At 25.9% G+C, this 17,120-nt stretch overlaps 3 protein-coding genes across 4 annotated transcripts in view; 1 reads left to right on the plus strand and 2 right to left on the minus strand.

Annotated features, from left to right (window-relative positions):
- LOC127283606 (max dimerization protein 1-like) overlaps nt 1–8,404 on the minus strand; it is a 457,228-nt gene extending 448,824 nt beyond the window's left edge. The window contains exons 1-2 of the mRNA XM_051308596.1: nt 8,280–8,404; nt 6,475–6,876 (exon numbers count right to left, since the gene is read on the minus strand). Coding sequence (XP_051164553.1) covers nt 6,475–6,529 — 55 coding nt within the window. The 5' untranslated portion in view covers nt 6,530–6,876; nt 8,280–8,404. The remainder of the gene's footprint in view (nt 1–6,474; nt 6,877–8,279) is intronic.
- Nucleotides 8,405–8,543: 139 nt separating this feature from the next.
- The window catches only part of LOC127283610 (uncharacterized), a 37,547-nt gene continuing 28,970 nt past the window's right edge, over nt 8,544–17,120 (plus strand). The window contains exons 1-2 of one of the 2 annotated variants that reach the window (XM_051308602.1): nt 8,544–8,657; nt 10,759–10,844. In XM_051308602.1, coding sequence (XP_051164559.1) covers nt 10,820–10,844 — 25 coding nt within the window. In that variant the 5' untranslated portion in view covers nt 8,544–8,657; nt 10,759–10,819. Of the gene's footprint in view, nt 8,658–10,632; nt 10,681–10,758; nt 10,845–17,120 lie in introns of those variants that run through there. The other variant, XM_051308601.1, reaches the window with a different exon arrangement.
- Nucleotides 11,185–16,895, minus strand: LOC127283592 (DALR anticodon-binding domain-containing protein 3). Its single transcript, XM_051308569.1, has 5 exons — nt 16,559–16,895; nt 15,359–15,977; nt 13,658–13,791; nt 13,267–13,434; nt 11,185–11,876 (listed from the first exon to the last, which is right to left on the minus strand). Exons 1-5 carry the CDS (start codon nt 16,844–16,846, stop codon nt 11,757–11,759), a joined length of 1,329 nt encoding a protein of 442 aa, XP_051164526.1. The 5' UTR covers nt 16,847–16,895; the 3' UTR covers nt 11,185–11,756.

The following is a 17,120-nucleotide window of genomic DNA, read 5'->3' on the forward strand; positions in this document are numbered from 1 at the left end:
CGGAAAAACATTAATATCGTTCTCTTTAACGATTTCCAGAAAATTTATGTAATTATTTTCTTCTTTTGTTTTAAAAATTAAAATGATCTTTGTAACTATCAATAAAAGAGAGAGAGAGAGAGAGAGAGAGAGAGTATTTTTCACATTAAATTTAGCATTAAGATGACTGATATATGTGTATATATGTATTGAGAAAGATAAAAATATAACACAATGCTTATTGATTAGATTAGACTGGAATACAAATCGAGAGACAAAGATAAGTCTTTAATAGATCACTTTTCTGTAAACAGAGATTACCTCATGCCAGAAGATAGTTAAATGAATAAAATAAAAAAACACACACACACACACACACAAACCATTTGTTGCAAAAAATTTTTTTTTTCTTATCTAATTAGAAGTTTCAATTTTAATTCGTTTATTACTTTGTAATTCAGTTCAGATGAAATATTCACTTTCCGATGATTATATGCAATTGAGTTCATATAGTATGTGATTAATGAGAGTGCGTTTGATTACTTTGTTTGTAACGGGCGTGTATCTTAACTCTCTTTGTAAGTTAAAATGCTTCGTTAATGCACTTGGCTAATTATCTTGGAAACATAATGCGGTATATTTATCACCATCACCAGAGATTGGTGGTGACGATTGAACTACGTAGTATAAGTATAGTTAGTATTTTCAAATTACAAATGTCAATTAGTTTTCAAATAGCATCACACTATTCATTCTATACATTTAACCCTTTCGTGCCCCCGGGCAACCTAGCTTATAGATTTTGTTGAAACTCGTCACTCGGGGGTTTTTGGGGTCGCTGATTTCGAATTTGAAGTCAGATTTTGAAAATTCAAAATGGCGGATCCAATATGGCGGACAAATTTTCAAAATTTTATCTGTTCCCCTTAAAACTCATCACTCGGGGGTTTTTGGGGTCGCTGATTACGAATCTGAAGTCAGATTTTCAAAATTCAAAATGGCGGATCCAATATGGCGGACAAATTTTCAAAATTTTATCTGTTCCCCTTAAAACTCATCATTCGGGGGTTTTTGGGGTCGCTGATTTCGAATTTGAAGTCAGATTTCGAAAATTCAAAATGGCGGATCCAATATGGCGGACAAATTTTCAAAATTTTATCTGTTCCCCTTAAAACTCATCACTTGGGGGTTTTTGGGGTCGCTGATTACGAATCTGAAGCCAGATTTTCAAAAATCAAAATGGCGGATCCAATATGGCGGACTAATTTTCAAAATTTCACCGGTTTCCATTCAAACTTATCACTCGGGGGTTTTTGGGGTCGCTGATTACGAATCTGAAGTCAGATTTTCAAAATTCAAAATGGCCGATCTAATATGGCGGACTAATTTTCAAAATTTCACCGGTTTCACTTAAAACTTATTACTCGGGGGTTTTTGGGGTCGCTGATTACGAATCTGCAGTCAGATTTTCAAAATTCTAAATGACGGATGGAGTTTGTTCAAAAAATTTTTAGAAATTTTTAAATTTTTCTCACTTTCAAATCAATTGTTTGCAGCGGTGACGGTCTTCCACACCACCTAAGAGGTTCCGAATAAGGCGCGTTAGGTTTTTTTTACAGTAAACCTTCGCCAAGAACCCTATTTTAACAAGGTGGATGAATTTCATTATCATGTGAGTCTCGCGAATTTTCAAATTCGATGTAAGCTTTACATATAACAAAATACAAAAAATTGTTCAATTAATATAAAAGAAATTAATTAAATATAATTTTCAGATGGTGATTAAAATAAAATTATTAATTTCAATATAATTAGTTTAATAAAATAATAATTTTAATAACCCCCGAGTGATGAGTTTTAAGGGAAATCGGTGAAATTTTGAAATTTATTCCTCCATATTGGATCCGCCATTTTGAATTTTGAAAATCTGACTTCAGATTCGTAATCAGCGACCCCAAAAACCCCCGAGTGACGAATTTGAAGAGAACAGATAAAATTTTGGATATTCGACCGCCATATTGGATCCGCCATTTTGCATTTTGAAAATCTGACTCCAGTTTCGTAATCAGCGACCTCGAAAATATTAGGAGTCAATGTGTTGTTAAAAACGGATGAAGCCTAAATGAATGACTTAACATTATTGATATATAACTTTTGTTAATTTTTTATCAATGTTGTACCTATTGTTTAAAATAATTATAACTGTATTATACTGTTTTCTATTTTTTAACATATAGTAATAACGATTGTCAATAAAACTATCCATTGGAATTACTGATTGGGTTAAATTTGTAAGAGTTATATCAAATTTTATAAGTGGTACATATATGTACCGGAGGCACGAAAGGGTTAAATTATATATATACATGATTACATTATATATTCCGTCATTTTTACTGACTATTATAGTATGTCAAAATGTACTCAAGGTTTTTCGATTTCTTTTCGTGTATGGTACACAAGGAGGTCGCAAGAATTAGTTTTTTTTTTTTAATTTCCTTGACATTTTGCTGACTTGATAAAAAGTACAAATGAATTCTGTTAATGGAAAATTCTAATACATACTTTGTAGAAATGATTTATAAGCATTAGTTTACAATACATTTTTAATAATTATTTTATAAATTGAAATATGTTTCATGTATTGACATGAGGGTCCATAATATAAGTTCTTTCTGATAATATCTACAAATGAACGAAATCATTTTTTAGTCTATACATTTTGGGTCGGATTTTACCCATGAAAATCATTAGAATTTTCATTTTAAAGAATTTTATTAGATATATAATTATTCTTATGAAATAAAAACTGTTTTTTAAAAACAAATTAAAGGTTTAAAAAAATTGTTGTAATTTTCTAGTCTCACATAAATTATTTTTTTTCCAACTTGTAGTCACTCTGTTACTCTTTTTATTTGTATCAGCAAGCATCCGAATTACGTATAATGGTTTATTAAGGTTACCCATTTCTCTCTCTCTCTCTCTCTCTACATTTCTTTCCCCTTCTTTTCTTCTACCAGACATATACGTCGCATACAAATTGCGTCGTCGGATGTTTATCTGCGAATAGAGGGTTTCGCCTAATATTGAAACTTTATTCAACAATTAATTAGTCATATTTTTCCACAATTTTTCTATCACATTTTAAATAGGTTTAGCGATGTCTTAATTTTTGTAATATGAAAATAGAATGAACAAAAAAATTTAATATTTTATTATTCATTATAACATTAATAATGTAAAATCAATCTTAAATCTTCAACTTGCGATCTACAATAATTATTGTTCTCTTTCTAAACCTTGCTTCCTCTTTTTCCTTGTTCATTAAATTCGACTAATCTGTTATGAACAAGGTTTTATATTATCGCGCGAATTTAAGTAGAGTAATTGTACCAATTACTGCAAAGGCTCCAATTACTGCGATTTCTATAAAATTAGTAAAACTTACTATATTTGAAAATATAAAATTGTTTCAAAATGACTATAATATAATTATTCTGAATGTTATTTAATATTATATCCAAGATGCATATTTCGACTGTTAGCAAATTAATTATTTAATTAATACTGCAGTAATTAGAGCATGTGTATATTCTTCTCATGGTGCTAATACTGCAGTCAATTCAGTCAACCTACACTGAAAAAATTATATTCTAGTTTTAAGAATATTTTTTTGGCGCCTATTTGAGAATATTTCCCATGCACTTTATTCTTAAAATAAGAAACATTTCTTAAATTAAGAATTTTTTTTGTCATTAGAATATTTCTTAATTTAAGAATTGTTTCTTATTTTAAGAATATTTTATTCTAACTTTAAGAATAAAATGCAATGAGCCAAAAGTTCTGAACGTTCAAATGAACAAAATATTTTTTTCAATCTATAAATTATTAAAAATTATGATGGCCATGTAAAATGAAACAGTAAATTAAACAATTATTAAATTAATACCTTCCTTTTTAGATATTTAAAACAATATTTAGTAATAAAATTCGTACATAAAGAAGTTGCAAAAAAAAAATTTCGTTCATTTGAACGTTCAAAATTTTTGACTCATTAAAATGCATAGAAAATATTCTTAAATAGGCGCCAAGAAAATATTCTTAAAACTAGAATATAATTTTTTTTGCAACTTCTTTAAGTACGAATTTTATTACAAAATATTGTTTTAAATATCTAAAAAGAAGTTATTAATTTAATAATTGTTTAATTTACTGTTTTATATAACATTGACATCATAATTTTTAATTGTAATTTATAGATTTCATTCATTTCAACGTTCAGAACTTTTGGCTCATTAATTATTATTATTTCAAATAAAATTTATTTAATTCAAATAAAAATTATTTGGTTCAAGTAAATATTTATTTGATAATAGTCAAGTAATCTAGTATTTGAATCAAGTAAATTTTTTTTCAGTGCAGAATATGTCCTTTTTTAAAAAAAGTTGATATTTTTAAGAATATATAGTTGTTTCTTTTCAAGTTTTAAAGTATATCGTTTCTATTTCAATAAATACCATTTGTGCTTTAATAAAAAGAATTAAATCATTATTTCATTTATAGTTATAGTTTTTCATTATTTTAAAATCGGTCTTGGATTGTAACCCGCAGTATAGTTGGGACATTTACCATAACTTCTATAAAAGATATTATGTGGACCCAAAACCTTTTTAAAAAATAATTTGATATTTTTGGTCCCGTAAAAAATAATTTTCGACACCAACTTCATGGAAGTACTTTTTTTCTATGATTTCTAGAAACATTTAAAAATTCCATTCCTTTTCCATGATTTACATTCTCAAAATTTTGACTAATATTGAACTGTGCCAATTCGTTTATTAAATGAATTAGTAAACATTTTGACTAATTTTCAATCAAAAATGACTAATTGATAGTAGAAAACTACTAATTCAATATTACAGGCTACTATTTCAATTTAGTAAACTTTAATAAATGAATTTATTTTTCTACAATATCAATTAGTCATTTTTGACTGAGAATTAGAAAAAAAAATTTTACCAATTCATTAGATGAAAAAATCGACGCAATTGAGAATTAGTCAAAACTGACTAATTCAGATTTATAGAGAGTAAATTTTGTAGGGAACCCTGGTTAGACCACACATGACAAACTCACAAAATTCATCATATAGGAATCAAGAAAATACGAAACTGAAGTACGCAACGTTTATGATAAACGATTTTTAAAGAAATAATTTTTTAAAATGAAAAATTTTATAATCTTTTGCCTAAAAAATATTTTTGTTTTAATTTGCTGATTATAATGAAAACTACAAGAAATACTTTTTAGGCAAAAAATTATATAATTTTCCATTTTAAAAAATTATTTCTTTAAAATTAGCCGAAAGTTTTGAACGTTCATATATGAACGAAATATTTTTTTCAATCAATAAATTATTAAAAATTATGATAACTATGTTAAATAAAACAGTAAATTAAATAATTATTAAATTAATAACTTCTTTTTAGATATTTTGAACAATATTTTGTAATAAAATTCGTACTTGAAGAAGTTGCAAAAAAAATTTCGTTCATATGAACGTTCAAAACTTTTGGCTTATTCTTTAAAAATCGTTTATCATAAACTTTGCGTACTTCTCAGCTTCGTAAGAAAATGATATTGTGAGACTTGAGCAATATATATATATATAGTTATTATTTCACGCCATATGTTTAATCCTCTTTTCGCTTCTTATCAGATTATTTTTGGTTCAACATAATATAGCGTCTGAATTATCATCTCTCGAGGATTTTCTGTATCATTGCACTGATGAATCTCGGATAATCTCGTCTGGGATTAAATTCCCCAAAATGACCACACTAACTTTACCTCAAAACATTATTGTCAAGTTACAAATATGACAAAATACAAAATATATATATGTATATAAAGTTTTAACTATTATAATGTAGTTTGTTGATTTGTTGTTTGCATGTCGCACTTGTGTATTATATAGAGTTCAGTTTATAATATTATGCATTGCGTGGGAATTCATAATACATGTAAGTAATACACCCAGGCCAACTGTTGTTTTTTGCGTGCTTGGGGGACAATGCCTTCCCTTAGTAACAGCTATTGTATATTAAATATAAAATATCACAAATAAATTTCTCTATAATAAACATCTAAAGAACAAGAATCATTGACTAAAATACAAAAATCATCAACAAGTAAAACTTGTATATATCAAGCATGGAAACAGGTCACGTGTCTCTCTCTTTCTCTCTCTCTTTCAGAGTACTTTAAATCAATCTGTATTTATAATTTAAAAAAAAAACTCGATATCAAGAAAATGGTAAAAATTTTGAAGGATATTTAAGACGTGATAAGAAAAGGCTTTATGTGAAAGAATGTGGTTTCAAAGAGAGAGAGAGAGAGGTTTTACATCGCCCCCTTACAACTTCGGTTTCAGACACACACGTATGTTCATAATTACACATGCGCATACACTCGTCGCACATGGCGAAAACTTACCTCGTTCCCTTCGTTCAATGTACTCAGCGGCTTGCAGAAGGGCAGCAATGCTCATATTTTCCTGATTTGTATTAAATTTGTTCCTTTCCCTCCAAGCCCCCTTTAAACTCTACTCTTGATAAACTGGAAGCGCTCAAAAAAAAAAAAACTTTTTGAGGACACAAAATCACAATTTTTTGTTGTGCGTTTGAAAAACGTAATTTGGGACAAAAAAAAAGAGCTGATTTTTTTTCGATAAAAAGCACACACACACACACGACTTTTTTCCTTCTTTTTTCCAAAATTCTTTTCTTTTGTCTCGTGTCTTCGTCTTCTCCACGATTTTTCGTCGTTGAATTTTTTTTTTTATTCTTTTCACTGTTCCACCACTTAACACGTTTTCACTTTAATCACGATACCAAACTATTGACAGAAATGAAACACTTTTGTAATCACCAGAGAACACACGGCTACTCCACGCCTGCCAAAGCGATTTGATAACCGATGATTTTAGGAGATGCACACATTACTTTGCAAAACGCTAAACTATAACCAACTTTAAATTTTCTTTTTTCTAAAAAAATGTGGGAGGTAAAGAAAATTGCACGTTTTTTTTTTTTTTATTGCATCTTGCGTGATTTTGAATCACGTTCTTTTCGCGCCTTTTTAAGCCCCTCTTTTTTGGAAAAAAAAAAAAAATTCGTGACGTTATACAGCGCGCGCGATTGGTTTCTACGCCGCAAACAAAAAACTCGATCTCACTCTCCCTCTCTTATATTCTCGTGCCTTTTAGCTTTTTCTCCCGTCACTCCAACTCCAATTTATGTACTCATGGAAAAAGAACTGCTATATACTCCAAAGCAGAAACAATATGCGCCTTTGTTCTTTCTTTGAGGTTATATTTGGTCAGAAATGGGTGGGAAGGGGGGGAGTCTCACCGTTACGCGAATTTAACCTTGATTACCGGGTCAGCGAGAGCAACTTTCGTCCCCTAATTTACTAATTGGACACCTGGAATGGTAATACACCACTGTCAGTCGGGTTTGCGTCAGAGCTAAGTGATTGTTGTTGCCCACACAGGGCTATTTGGAATACAGAAATAATAAATTGTGCTCAAAACACAATTTATTTTTATTTATTATATATAGGGACAAAAGTTTAAAACACTTGAGAACAGGGCTCTTTAAATTGAAAATACGCGTGTGACACAACACACAGAAACACGCGCACACACACAAACACAACACGATATCACTGAGAAATCACCTCCGCCAAACACTAAAATACTCGCACCAAACTCGGAGATCAGAGAAACGCGTGATTTAAGCGCGGAGAAAAAAACAGGTCTACAGAAGTCAGGCGACCGTTCGACTGCGTGCTCGCCGACTGGTCTAGTGGTCTTTGTATGCGTAGGAAACGTGTGTGCGCGTGGCTGCGTGCGCGTTCAACTGCATTCGATGGAAAAATGTGTGAGTAAACGTCAAGAAGCACGGGGTAGATGTTATTATACACACAAATACAATTTAGGGGGAAAAAAAAAGAAAGAAACTTTTCTCATCTAGCACGATATAGATTTTTCTTCTTTCGAATAAATTTATAAATTGTTGGCAATTTAGAAGCGAGCTCGATATTTTACAAAAGGTTCTCCTTTTACATTCGGTCATCGAACGCAGCGACAGGAGTAGCGTAACCTTGCCTGGTGTACAAGGTTGGAATTAAAAAAAAAAAAAAGTAGATAATAACACTTTCGATACACTTTGGCTTTAAAATGATAATTGAGGAATAATAATTATTTAAATGTAAACCCAAAAAAAATAAAAACTAACCGACGACGACGAGCCGACGAGCCGACGACTACGACGAACGACAACCTACACCTCCGCACTTCGCGAACACTCTCACGCATTTATCGATGTCAAACCAGTCAAACGACTGCACTGTAGAAGCAGTGAGATTTGCCTATAAACGAAAATCTGATTGGTTGTCCAGTGCGCGAGTGCATTGCAACAGCCAATAGAAATTATTGTTTCTTTATTGCCGTACGTGTCGCCACCAGCGCCGGCCGTGACCGTGTCACGTGAATCTCATGCTTTGAAAACAAAACAAACAGCTGCCTTTTATTACATTCGTTTGCCTTTGTTTTGCTTGTCTCAAATTCTATAACTCTTTGATTTCGGTGTAAACGTGCTCTGAAAATAAAATATGTCAGTTTTTTTTTCTTATTATTATTACAAAAAGAACAAAAGTTGCAAAGTAATTGAATTTAAACTTTTTGAGGTTATATTTTTATTTTGTATTTTTTTCTTGGAGGGAAAGTTTTTATTAGAATTGGTTTTTTTGTACAAGTGTTAAGGGTTTAATTACACTGTCCGACAATGATTTTGCCCCTCGGATAATTCCGGTCACTTTCGATAGATTTTTACACGCTGATTACGAATCTGCAAATAAAAATGATCTAGTACGTCCAGTTTCTGAGAAAATTAGTGTTAAAAAGTCGAAAATGCGTGTTTTTGGCCATATTTGAATTTGAATAAAATAAAAACAAGAGGTGCTAGAATCTTGTTCTTGGGTTCAAATGAAAGCTTGAAACTTAAACAACAATTCCATGAAGGGAAAAATTAAAGGCATAATGATAAGGCTGTTAAAACTTATTTTTTCATTTGCGATTAATTTTGTCATTTTTCATAATCAACGAACACCGTGTATAACCTTAATAGTTTAAAACAAGTGACAAACAAGTGAATGAAACATCATTCGAATTTGAAAATTTTTCACGTGACTTTCAGGTTACTTATTATCTATTAATTTTTAAACTTACCTTCTTTAAACCATATTTAAATAAGATAATGTTCACTATACAGTTTTTTGAAGACTTCTGCAGAACGCTGGGCCGAATTGTTTTTATTAACAAAATACAGTAATAAATAATTAACTTTCAATTATTACATATAGGTTAAATTAATATTTAAATAAAAATTTAAAAATTTTATAAAAAATGTTTTTGTTAATCAAAAATTTTAATTAATTTTATTTTTCGGATATATTTTTATTTTAATTTCATTTATTTGAAAATTCAGATATATAAATGAAGATTACAAAGAGCAATAAATAAATGGAAATATGGCTAAATGATGTTTATTTAGCAATCCAAATGTAGACAAACTTTTCTCGTCTTTCTAAATTTTATAAATGTTTTTTCAGACAATAATAATTTTAATTGTAAATTTACAATTGTAAATAACGAATAAATTAAAAATTTAAATACACAAACTTTGAAAATTAAAACCAGAAAAAAATTGCAAAATTAACAAAATTAAACTGATTTTAAATAATAATATCTTTAAAGTGTGAATTTTAAAAATATGAATATTAAAAATTCAAAGACATCTTTTGAAAATTTTTTAAGATATATTTTGAAATTTTTTATCTATCGTATAGAATTTTAAATATTGTATTTGTGTATTTTATGTTAAATGAAACTAATAAGATGTTAATTATATAAACTTTTTTAGGTGTATTGTGAAATTTTGTTATTTGTGATAATTATTTATTATTTATTAAAGTTTGTGTGTTTATACTCGTCACGATTGACGAAAATAGTTAATAGAAAATTAATTAGATAATAAGTAACCTGAAAGTCAACTGAAAAATTTTCAAATTCGAATGATGTTTCATTCACTTGCTTGTCACTTGTTTCAAAATGTTAGGGTTATATACAGTGTTCGTTGAATATGAAAAATGACAAAATTAATCGCAAATGAAAAAATAAGTTTTAACAGCCTTATCATTATGCCTTTAATTTTTCCCTTCATGGAATTGTTGTTTAAGTTTCAAGCTTTCATTTGAACCCAAGAACAAGATTCTAGCACCTCTTGTTTTTATTTTATTCAAATTCAAATATGGCCAAAAACACGCATTTTCGACTTTTTAACACTAATTTTCTCAGAAACTGGACGTGCTAGAGCATTTTTATTTGCAGATTCGTAATCAGCGTGTAAAAATCTATCGAAAGTGACCGGAATTATCCGAGGGGCAGAAAAAAAAATCATTTTTGTCGGACAGTGTTATTAGATGCAAAAAATGTTGACATGAAATTTTTTTTTTTTTTTATTGTGTAAGTATATTTTTATTATACGCTTTTTTTAAAATTATTTTAATGTTTTATTATATATTTTTCAGGAAATTTGTAATAAAAATGCTGTAATTATAATATTCTCTTTTATAAATGTGGGTTTTATGCATTATTTCAAAATTCGCAATAAGAGAAGATGAATAACATTTTTTTTTAATCTGGTCATTAAACAGGTGGATCAATTATTATTGACAGGATGTGATGTACCTTGCAAAAAAAAGATGACAACACAGCATGAATTCAAAATCTGATTCAAATTGTAAGTTTTTATTTATAATTCTATTTAGTCGTATAATATACTCTTTTTAATGATTAATATTTTTTTTCTTTTTTTATATTTTAAAATTCACTATATGAAAAATTATATATTAAATTAAAACATTTTTAAAATTATTAATTAAATTGAATGGTGAATTTCGAAAAGGGCTCAACTCTAAAAAGGCTAAAAGTCATTTTCACTATCAATTATTATGCGAAAATGACACTTACGCTTTTTCGAGTTGAGCCCTTTTCGAAATTCACCATTCAATTAATTTAATAATAAAAGTAGGTATTAAATTAAATAAATTAAATTAAATTTTATAATTATTATACAAAAATTATTAATAAAAAGCAAATATTTGTTTTTATTAAGAATAAAAAATTAATTAATTAAAGTACATTATTAAACTATATTGTTACTTGACAAAAGAATGAACTTGTTTTTTCGATATACACGATAAAGAACGTCTGCCTGGCAGACAACTCATAAATATTGTGATTTTTAAATTCATGAAAACATGTATATAAACGAACTATACATAGCACGGTGAATTTATTCGCAATGTTATCAGTTGCGATAAGAAGTCTTTTTTAAATGCTGTCGAAACAGACAGCTAGTCACCAGAATTAAAAAAAAATAAATACAATTTTCTATATTGAACATTATTTTTTAGTAAATCAAAATACATTAATTTTTCATCACTGTTACAGTAGATTTGAATTTGACATTTTTTGTAAAAATCATTGAAATTATATTTAATTTATATATACTACATTGAAAAATTTATCATAATCTTTAATTGATATTATTTATAAATCGCACTAAAAAATATATATATATAAATTTTTGTATAAATGGCAAAATTCGCCAAAAATAATTGAAAACAAAGGCTATTTTTTAAAAAACAATTTACATTTTTGACATTGGAGTTATTCCAAAAATGGAAAGTGAATTTTCCAAAACAATAAGTATACTTTGTAGTAAATAAATTCTCGCCATCACCGTTGGCATTAAATGACTATAACCGTCCTGAAAAAAAAATTTCATTTTATTACAATTTTTAAATATGAAATAAATATTACAATTTTTTTTTTTTTTTTTTTTTGCAATAGTTGCTGCCAAATTATAACTTTTCTGAAAATTTTGTTTTTTTAATTTTTGAAATGATTTTTATATTTTATTAAATGACGTCAGTGAAGTTTACAACATTTATGATCAACGATTAAATATTAAAAATATTTTTCACGTAAAAAATGATAATATTTTTTGCTTAAAAATTTTTGTTTTAGGAATTTATTGATCGAGAAACGTTTCAAAAAATTTTTTAGACAAAAAATTATAATAATTTGTATAGAAAAATAATTTTTGTTCTAAATCATTAATCATAAATATTGTGAACTTCAACGACGTATTAAATGTTGAAATTTTAAAAATTTGTTTAAATTAAAAATTTTTTAAACTTAATTATTAGATTAATTAAGTAAAAATTAAAATTTTTTGTTATTATTGCTTCCAAACTGTTACTTTTCTGAAAATTTTGCTTTTAACTTTTACAAAGTAAATTTTATATTTTATTTGTCTGAAGTTCTGAACGTTCAAATGAACGGAACAATTTTTTTTGGTATATAAATTTTTTAAAAATAACTACAGCTATGAAAAATAAAAACGAAGCTGAAGTACCCAACGTTTATGATAAATGATTTTTAAAGAAATAATTTTTTAAAATGAAAAATTCTATAATTTTTTGCCTAAAAAATATTTTTTTTATAATTTGCTGATTAATGAAAACTACAAGAAATATTTTTTAGGTGAAAAATTATAGAATTTTTCATTTTAAAAAATTATTTTTTTAAAAATAGTTTATCATAAACGTTGCGTACTTCAGCTTCGTAAAATAAAAAAAGTACATTGAATATTTAATAAATTATTCCTTTATTTTTGAATACAGAAATCAATATTTTATAATAAAATTTAACTTAAAAAAGTAGTAATCAACGTTCAGAATTTCAGGCAGATATTTTAATAAATGTTGAGATCGGTAAATTTTTTATTAAATTTGCTTTTGAAATATTTATATTTATATTTATTTTCTTTGTAAAAAATTTCAACATTATGTAAAAAATGAAAATGAAGCCATTATTATATTTTTTATATTTTAAGACATTGCACTTAGATTACAAAACAGATTAGGAAATTTGCAATATAATCAAAATAGAAACTACCTCCAAAAAAAACATTTTCAAAATTACAATTATCCATAAAAAAAATTAGTTTTTAATGTCATTTTCGAGTTTACGAGGCAAAAATGCATAAGAAAAATATAGTTCCATTTAGCGTAAAAAAAATGGTTGTAAAACTGTGTTATTTTAGCAACAACTACTTTAAATAATATAAAATTTATGAAACATTTCATACTTACGACTAAAACACGACTTCTTCTATAATATATACTAAAATGTTGACAAAGTTTACTCAAAAAGGAGCAAATATACTGTGGACATGCTTCTAAAGTTGGTTTGTGTTTAACACAGCCCTGTATCATCTCAGGATATTGTAGAATATAATTAAAAACCAGTTCCCATTCTTCCTGGAGAAAAAATTTTATATATATTTTTATTAAGTCCCTGAAGATGTGAATTTTTTTTTTTTTTAATAATTATTTTTAATATACAGTAAGAAAAGTACCATGGTAGTCATAGGAAAGCATGCGTTACGCATAAGTTTGTCTCACTCGCACTCATGGGCTGTGACTACCATGGTACTTTTCTTACTGTAGATACAATATTAAAAAAAAAATATATATATTTTACCTCTTGAGAAAGACAGAGGAAATCGATATTGTCGACGTTTAGAAGCTTTGGATATTTTCCAGCAAGCACTTTTTCTTCATATTTATTTAAAATTGCTTTTATTCTTGCAGTGTTATACAAGATAAAAGCTGCCTCTGAAAAATAATTTTGAAATTGTAGAACAGAAAAGATTGATGTTCTTGACATTTTGAATGCTCGCATGTAAACGAAATTTTTATTTGTTTTTATTCAAATATTTCTTAAAAAATGTTGAAAGTAAAAAAAAAATTTTATTTAATAAATTCTTAATTTATTTTTATTATTTTTTATTTTATTTTATTTTTATGTTAATTATTTTTTAACGAATGAGTTTTATATTTTGTATTTTTAAATATTTAACATTTTTGAAATTATACTAGTAATAAAAATACAAATGAAAAAAAAAAATAGTAAAAAAATTTGGTTCGTTTAAACATTCCGAACTTGTGAAAAATTCACTTACTTAAAATGTAATTAAATTAAAAGAAATTACAAATTTTTAAATTTATTTTAATTAAAATAATTAATTATTATTAAAAGGAAAAACATTAAAATTTACTTTTAAAAGTTGAAATAGTTGAATTGAAATATTTGAATAGAAATAAAAAATTACGTTTCTGTGTAAATCTTCAAAAAGTTAACTTTTTTTATATATGACTTTTTTTAAATTCTTTACGTTCTGAATGTTAAAAATGTTTTTTTACAATCGTTTAATCATTTACAAAAGAATCGGACAAACAAATGAAACAAAAATTAAGTTGAACTTTATGTTTACGTATATTTAAATAAAAAAAATAATTTACACTTTAAAACTGTTTCAGTGCAACTTTAAAACAAATTTTTTTTAATGAGCCAAAAATTTTGAACGTTCAAATGAACGAAATTTTTTTTATAAATTCTTTAAGTACAAATTTTATTACAAAAAATTGTTTTAGATATCTAAAAACAATTTACTTAATTTAATAATTGTTTAATTTTTCACACTTTTAATGAAAATAGCGTTAATTGGAATTTATTTATTTCTTTTACATTGTAATACAAAAATCACAATCGACTGATAAATTTATCATTATATTAAAGGAATTATTTTTGTTTTCACAATCCGTTTGTTTTTCTTTAAATATTTTTTAATTTGAAATTTTTTACATGAAAAATTGATCAAAAATATTATTTTATTTTTTATAATTTCATTAAAAATTTTCATTAGACATTTTCGTTAAACAATTGCAAGATTTGTCAGAATATTTGATTTGATATTTCAAAATCATTTCAAATTTATTATAAAAATTTTAAAATATTGAAATTTCTTATAAGAATTCGAAAAAAATATGAATTTAAAAAAAAAATGGAAAAAATTAAATTATTTTTGAAATATCTTACTCGAATGTTAATCAAATTTTATTTTTTAAGTCTTATTTTTTTGATAGTATCAAATTTTTAATAAACGTCAGAGTAAAAATACTAATTTTAATGTTTTTTTATGTTTGTGAAATTCACAACGATTGAAACAAAAAAAATATTTTTTACTTAAAAAATAATAAAAATTTTGTCCTAAAATTTTTGTTAATCGTGAAGCATTGTAAAAAATATTTTCAGCCAAAAAAAATTCTGAAAATTAAAAGACAAAAATTCACTTTTGAAACATCAGTTTTTTTTCAATTAAAAACAAAATCTAGAACATACCTTTCAATGTATCGTCGGAAGTATCAAATTTTTTCAAAACCACAGAGCGACTAGGCTTTACTGACAAAAATTCAAATTTTACAGCTGTCGTTGCAATTTGTTTTATATTCTCATCATCATCTTCTCCATTGTCTTTATTTTGATATTTATGAGCATTTAATTTCTTTAATTGCTCCTTTTTACTAGATAAATAAGAATTCCACGTTATAGATTTTTCTTTGGAATTATTTTCTGAATTTTTGACAACACCACAGACAATTTTTTTATAATTTTCTTCTACAATACCCTCAGATTTTGTTGTCAATATATAATTGTTATGATTTTTTTCCGTTATAATTTTATATCCTTGTAGTTGTAAAATACGTTGAAAAAAATCTTTCAAAAAATTCAATCGTTGATTAGATAATTCAGCTTCATTGTCGATTTGAATTTTAAATGTAAAACTTTCGTCAACCAATGCCTTTTGACCATATGACAAACCATTGTTTAAAGCATTTTTTATGGCTAATGATAGTGCTTGAGGTCTGTTTAGAAATAGACATAATCTTTCTTTTTGTAATGAAAATGAATTAATTTGTAGAGACCATTCGTGAGATTTTAATTCTATTAAATTAAAAGCCTGGAAATAGAAATGAATAATTAATAAAATTAAGTAGCATACTGTTTAGAATTTTAAATTTATTTTAAATAATCAAAAATTTCATATAAATTTTTTTCTGTGTAAAATTTAGTTCAGAAATTTTGATTTATAGATAAAAACGATAATTTTAGAAATGAACTATTATTTTAATTACTATATTAATTTTACTATTAAATTATTATTTTAATTTTAAATTAAATCTTTAACGTTTCTTGATTTATATTGTAAATATTTAAAAACGAACGAAAAGAACAGAAACGAAATTTATTAAGTGAATAATATTACACCACTCGTAATTATTACCAATATAATTATTTATTTGCTCTTTAAATTTCTTTCAAAAGATAAAAATTAACAAATTTTATTATGTATTTTTAAATTTATTATCTTAATTTTTATTAATTGTTTGATTTAAATTATTTTATTTTATTGTTTACTTCAAAATATTTCATTTACTCCGAAAAAAAATTGAGGTTATGTTACTGTATTATTTTTCTCTATCATTTCGATATTATTTCTTTGCAGATTTATTTACAAATTTTTTTTATAAAACTACTCACCTTTTGTACAATTTCATCAAATGTTGAACAATTTTCAATTGCATTCTTATTTTTCACGTAGTAGTCTAAAATATTATTTGATGTTAAATTATTGTCACTGCCATTTGGTACATAGTCTTTCCAAACTTGACGATTGATTAGAAAACTTAATTCTCCGTTCCTCGACAATTTTTCACAATTTATTTTAATAATACTAGAAGTATTTGTCTCTAAATTAGTTAGTTCATAAAATATATTGTTCACCAGATTACTCACGTGATAAGTTATTGAATTTTCCATCAGGAGCATCTGTTGTTATATGTATATAGGAAGAAACTAACCTCAAAAACAACTTTACTCATTTTCTCAGTATATATATTTTTTACGATACTGAATGAGTACTGATTTAAATTCATATTTATTTATTTAATGAATTTTGCAGGTAAATTAATTAAATTTTTTTTTCTGTTCATTTTACAATTTTCGTTAATTGTTAGATAATTTTTTTTATAAATATATTAAACAATCAAATAAAATATTGGAAATTATAAATCTATTATGAATTATTGTTAAGAGTAAATTG

The sequence above is a fragment of the Leptopilina boulardi genome, unplaced genomic scaffold (assembly GCF_019393585.1).
Source record: "Leptopilina boulardi isolate dan_hultmark-lab unplaced genomic scaffold, ZJU_Lbou_2.1 LbouV2_310, whole genome shotgun sequence".
NCBI classification, from domain to species: domain Eukaryota; kingdom Metazoa; phylum Arthropoda; class Insecta; order Hymenoptera; family Figitidae; genus Leptopilina; species Leptopilina boulardi.

Bases quoted from the DNA above. Each gene is read 5' to 3' on its own strand.
- LOC127283592 (XM_051308569.1), bottom strand. From the start codon at position 16,846: ATGCTCCTGATGGAAAATTCAATAACTTATCACGTGAGTAATCTGGTG. The intron at 15,978-16,558 runs GTGAGTAGTTTT...TTCTATTTCCAG, and splicing joins TTGATGAAATTGTACAAAAG to GCTTTTAATTTAATAGAATT. The intron at 11,877-13,266 runs GTAAGTATGAAA...TTTTTTTTTCAG, and splicing joins GAAGAAGTCGTGTTTTAGTC to GACGGTTATAGTCATTTAAT.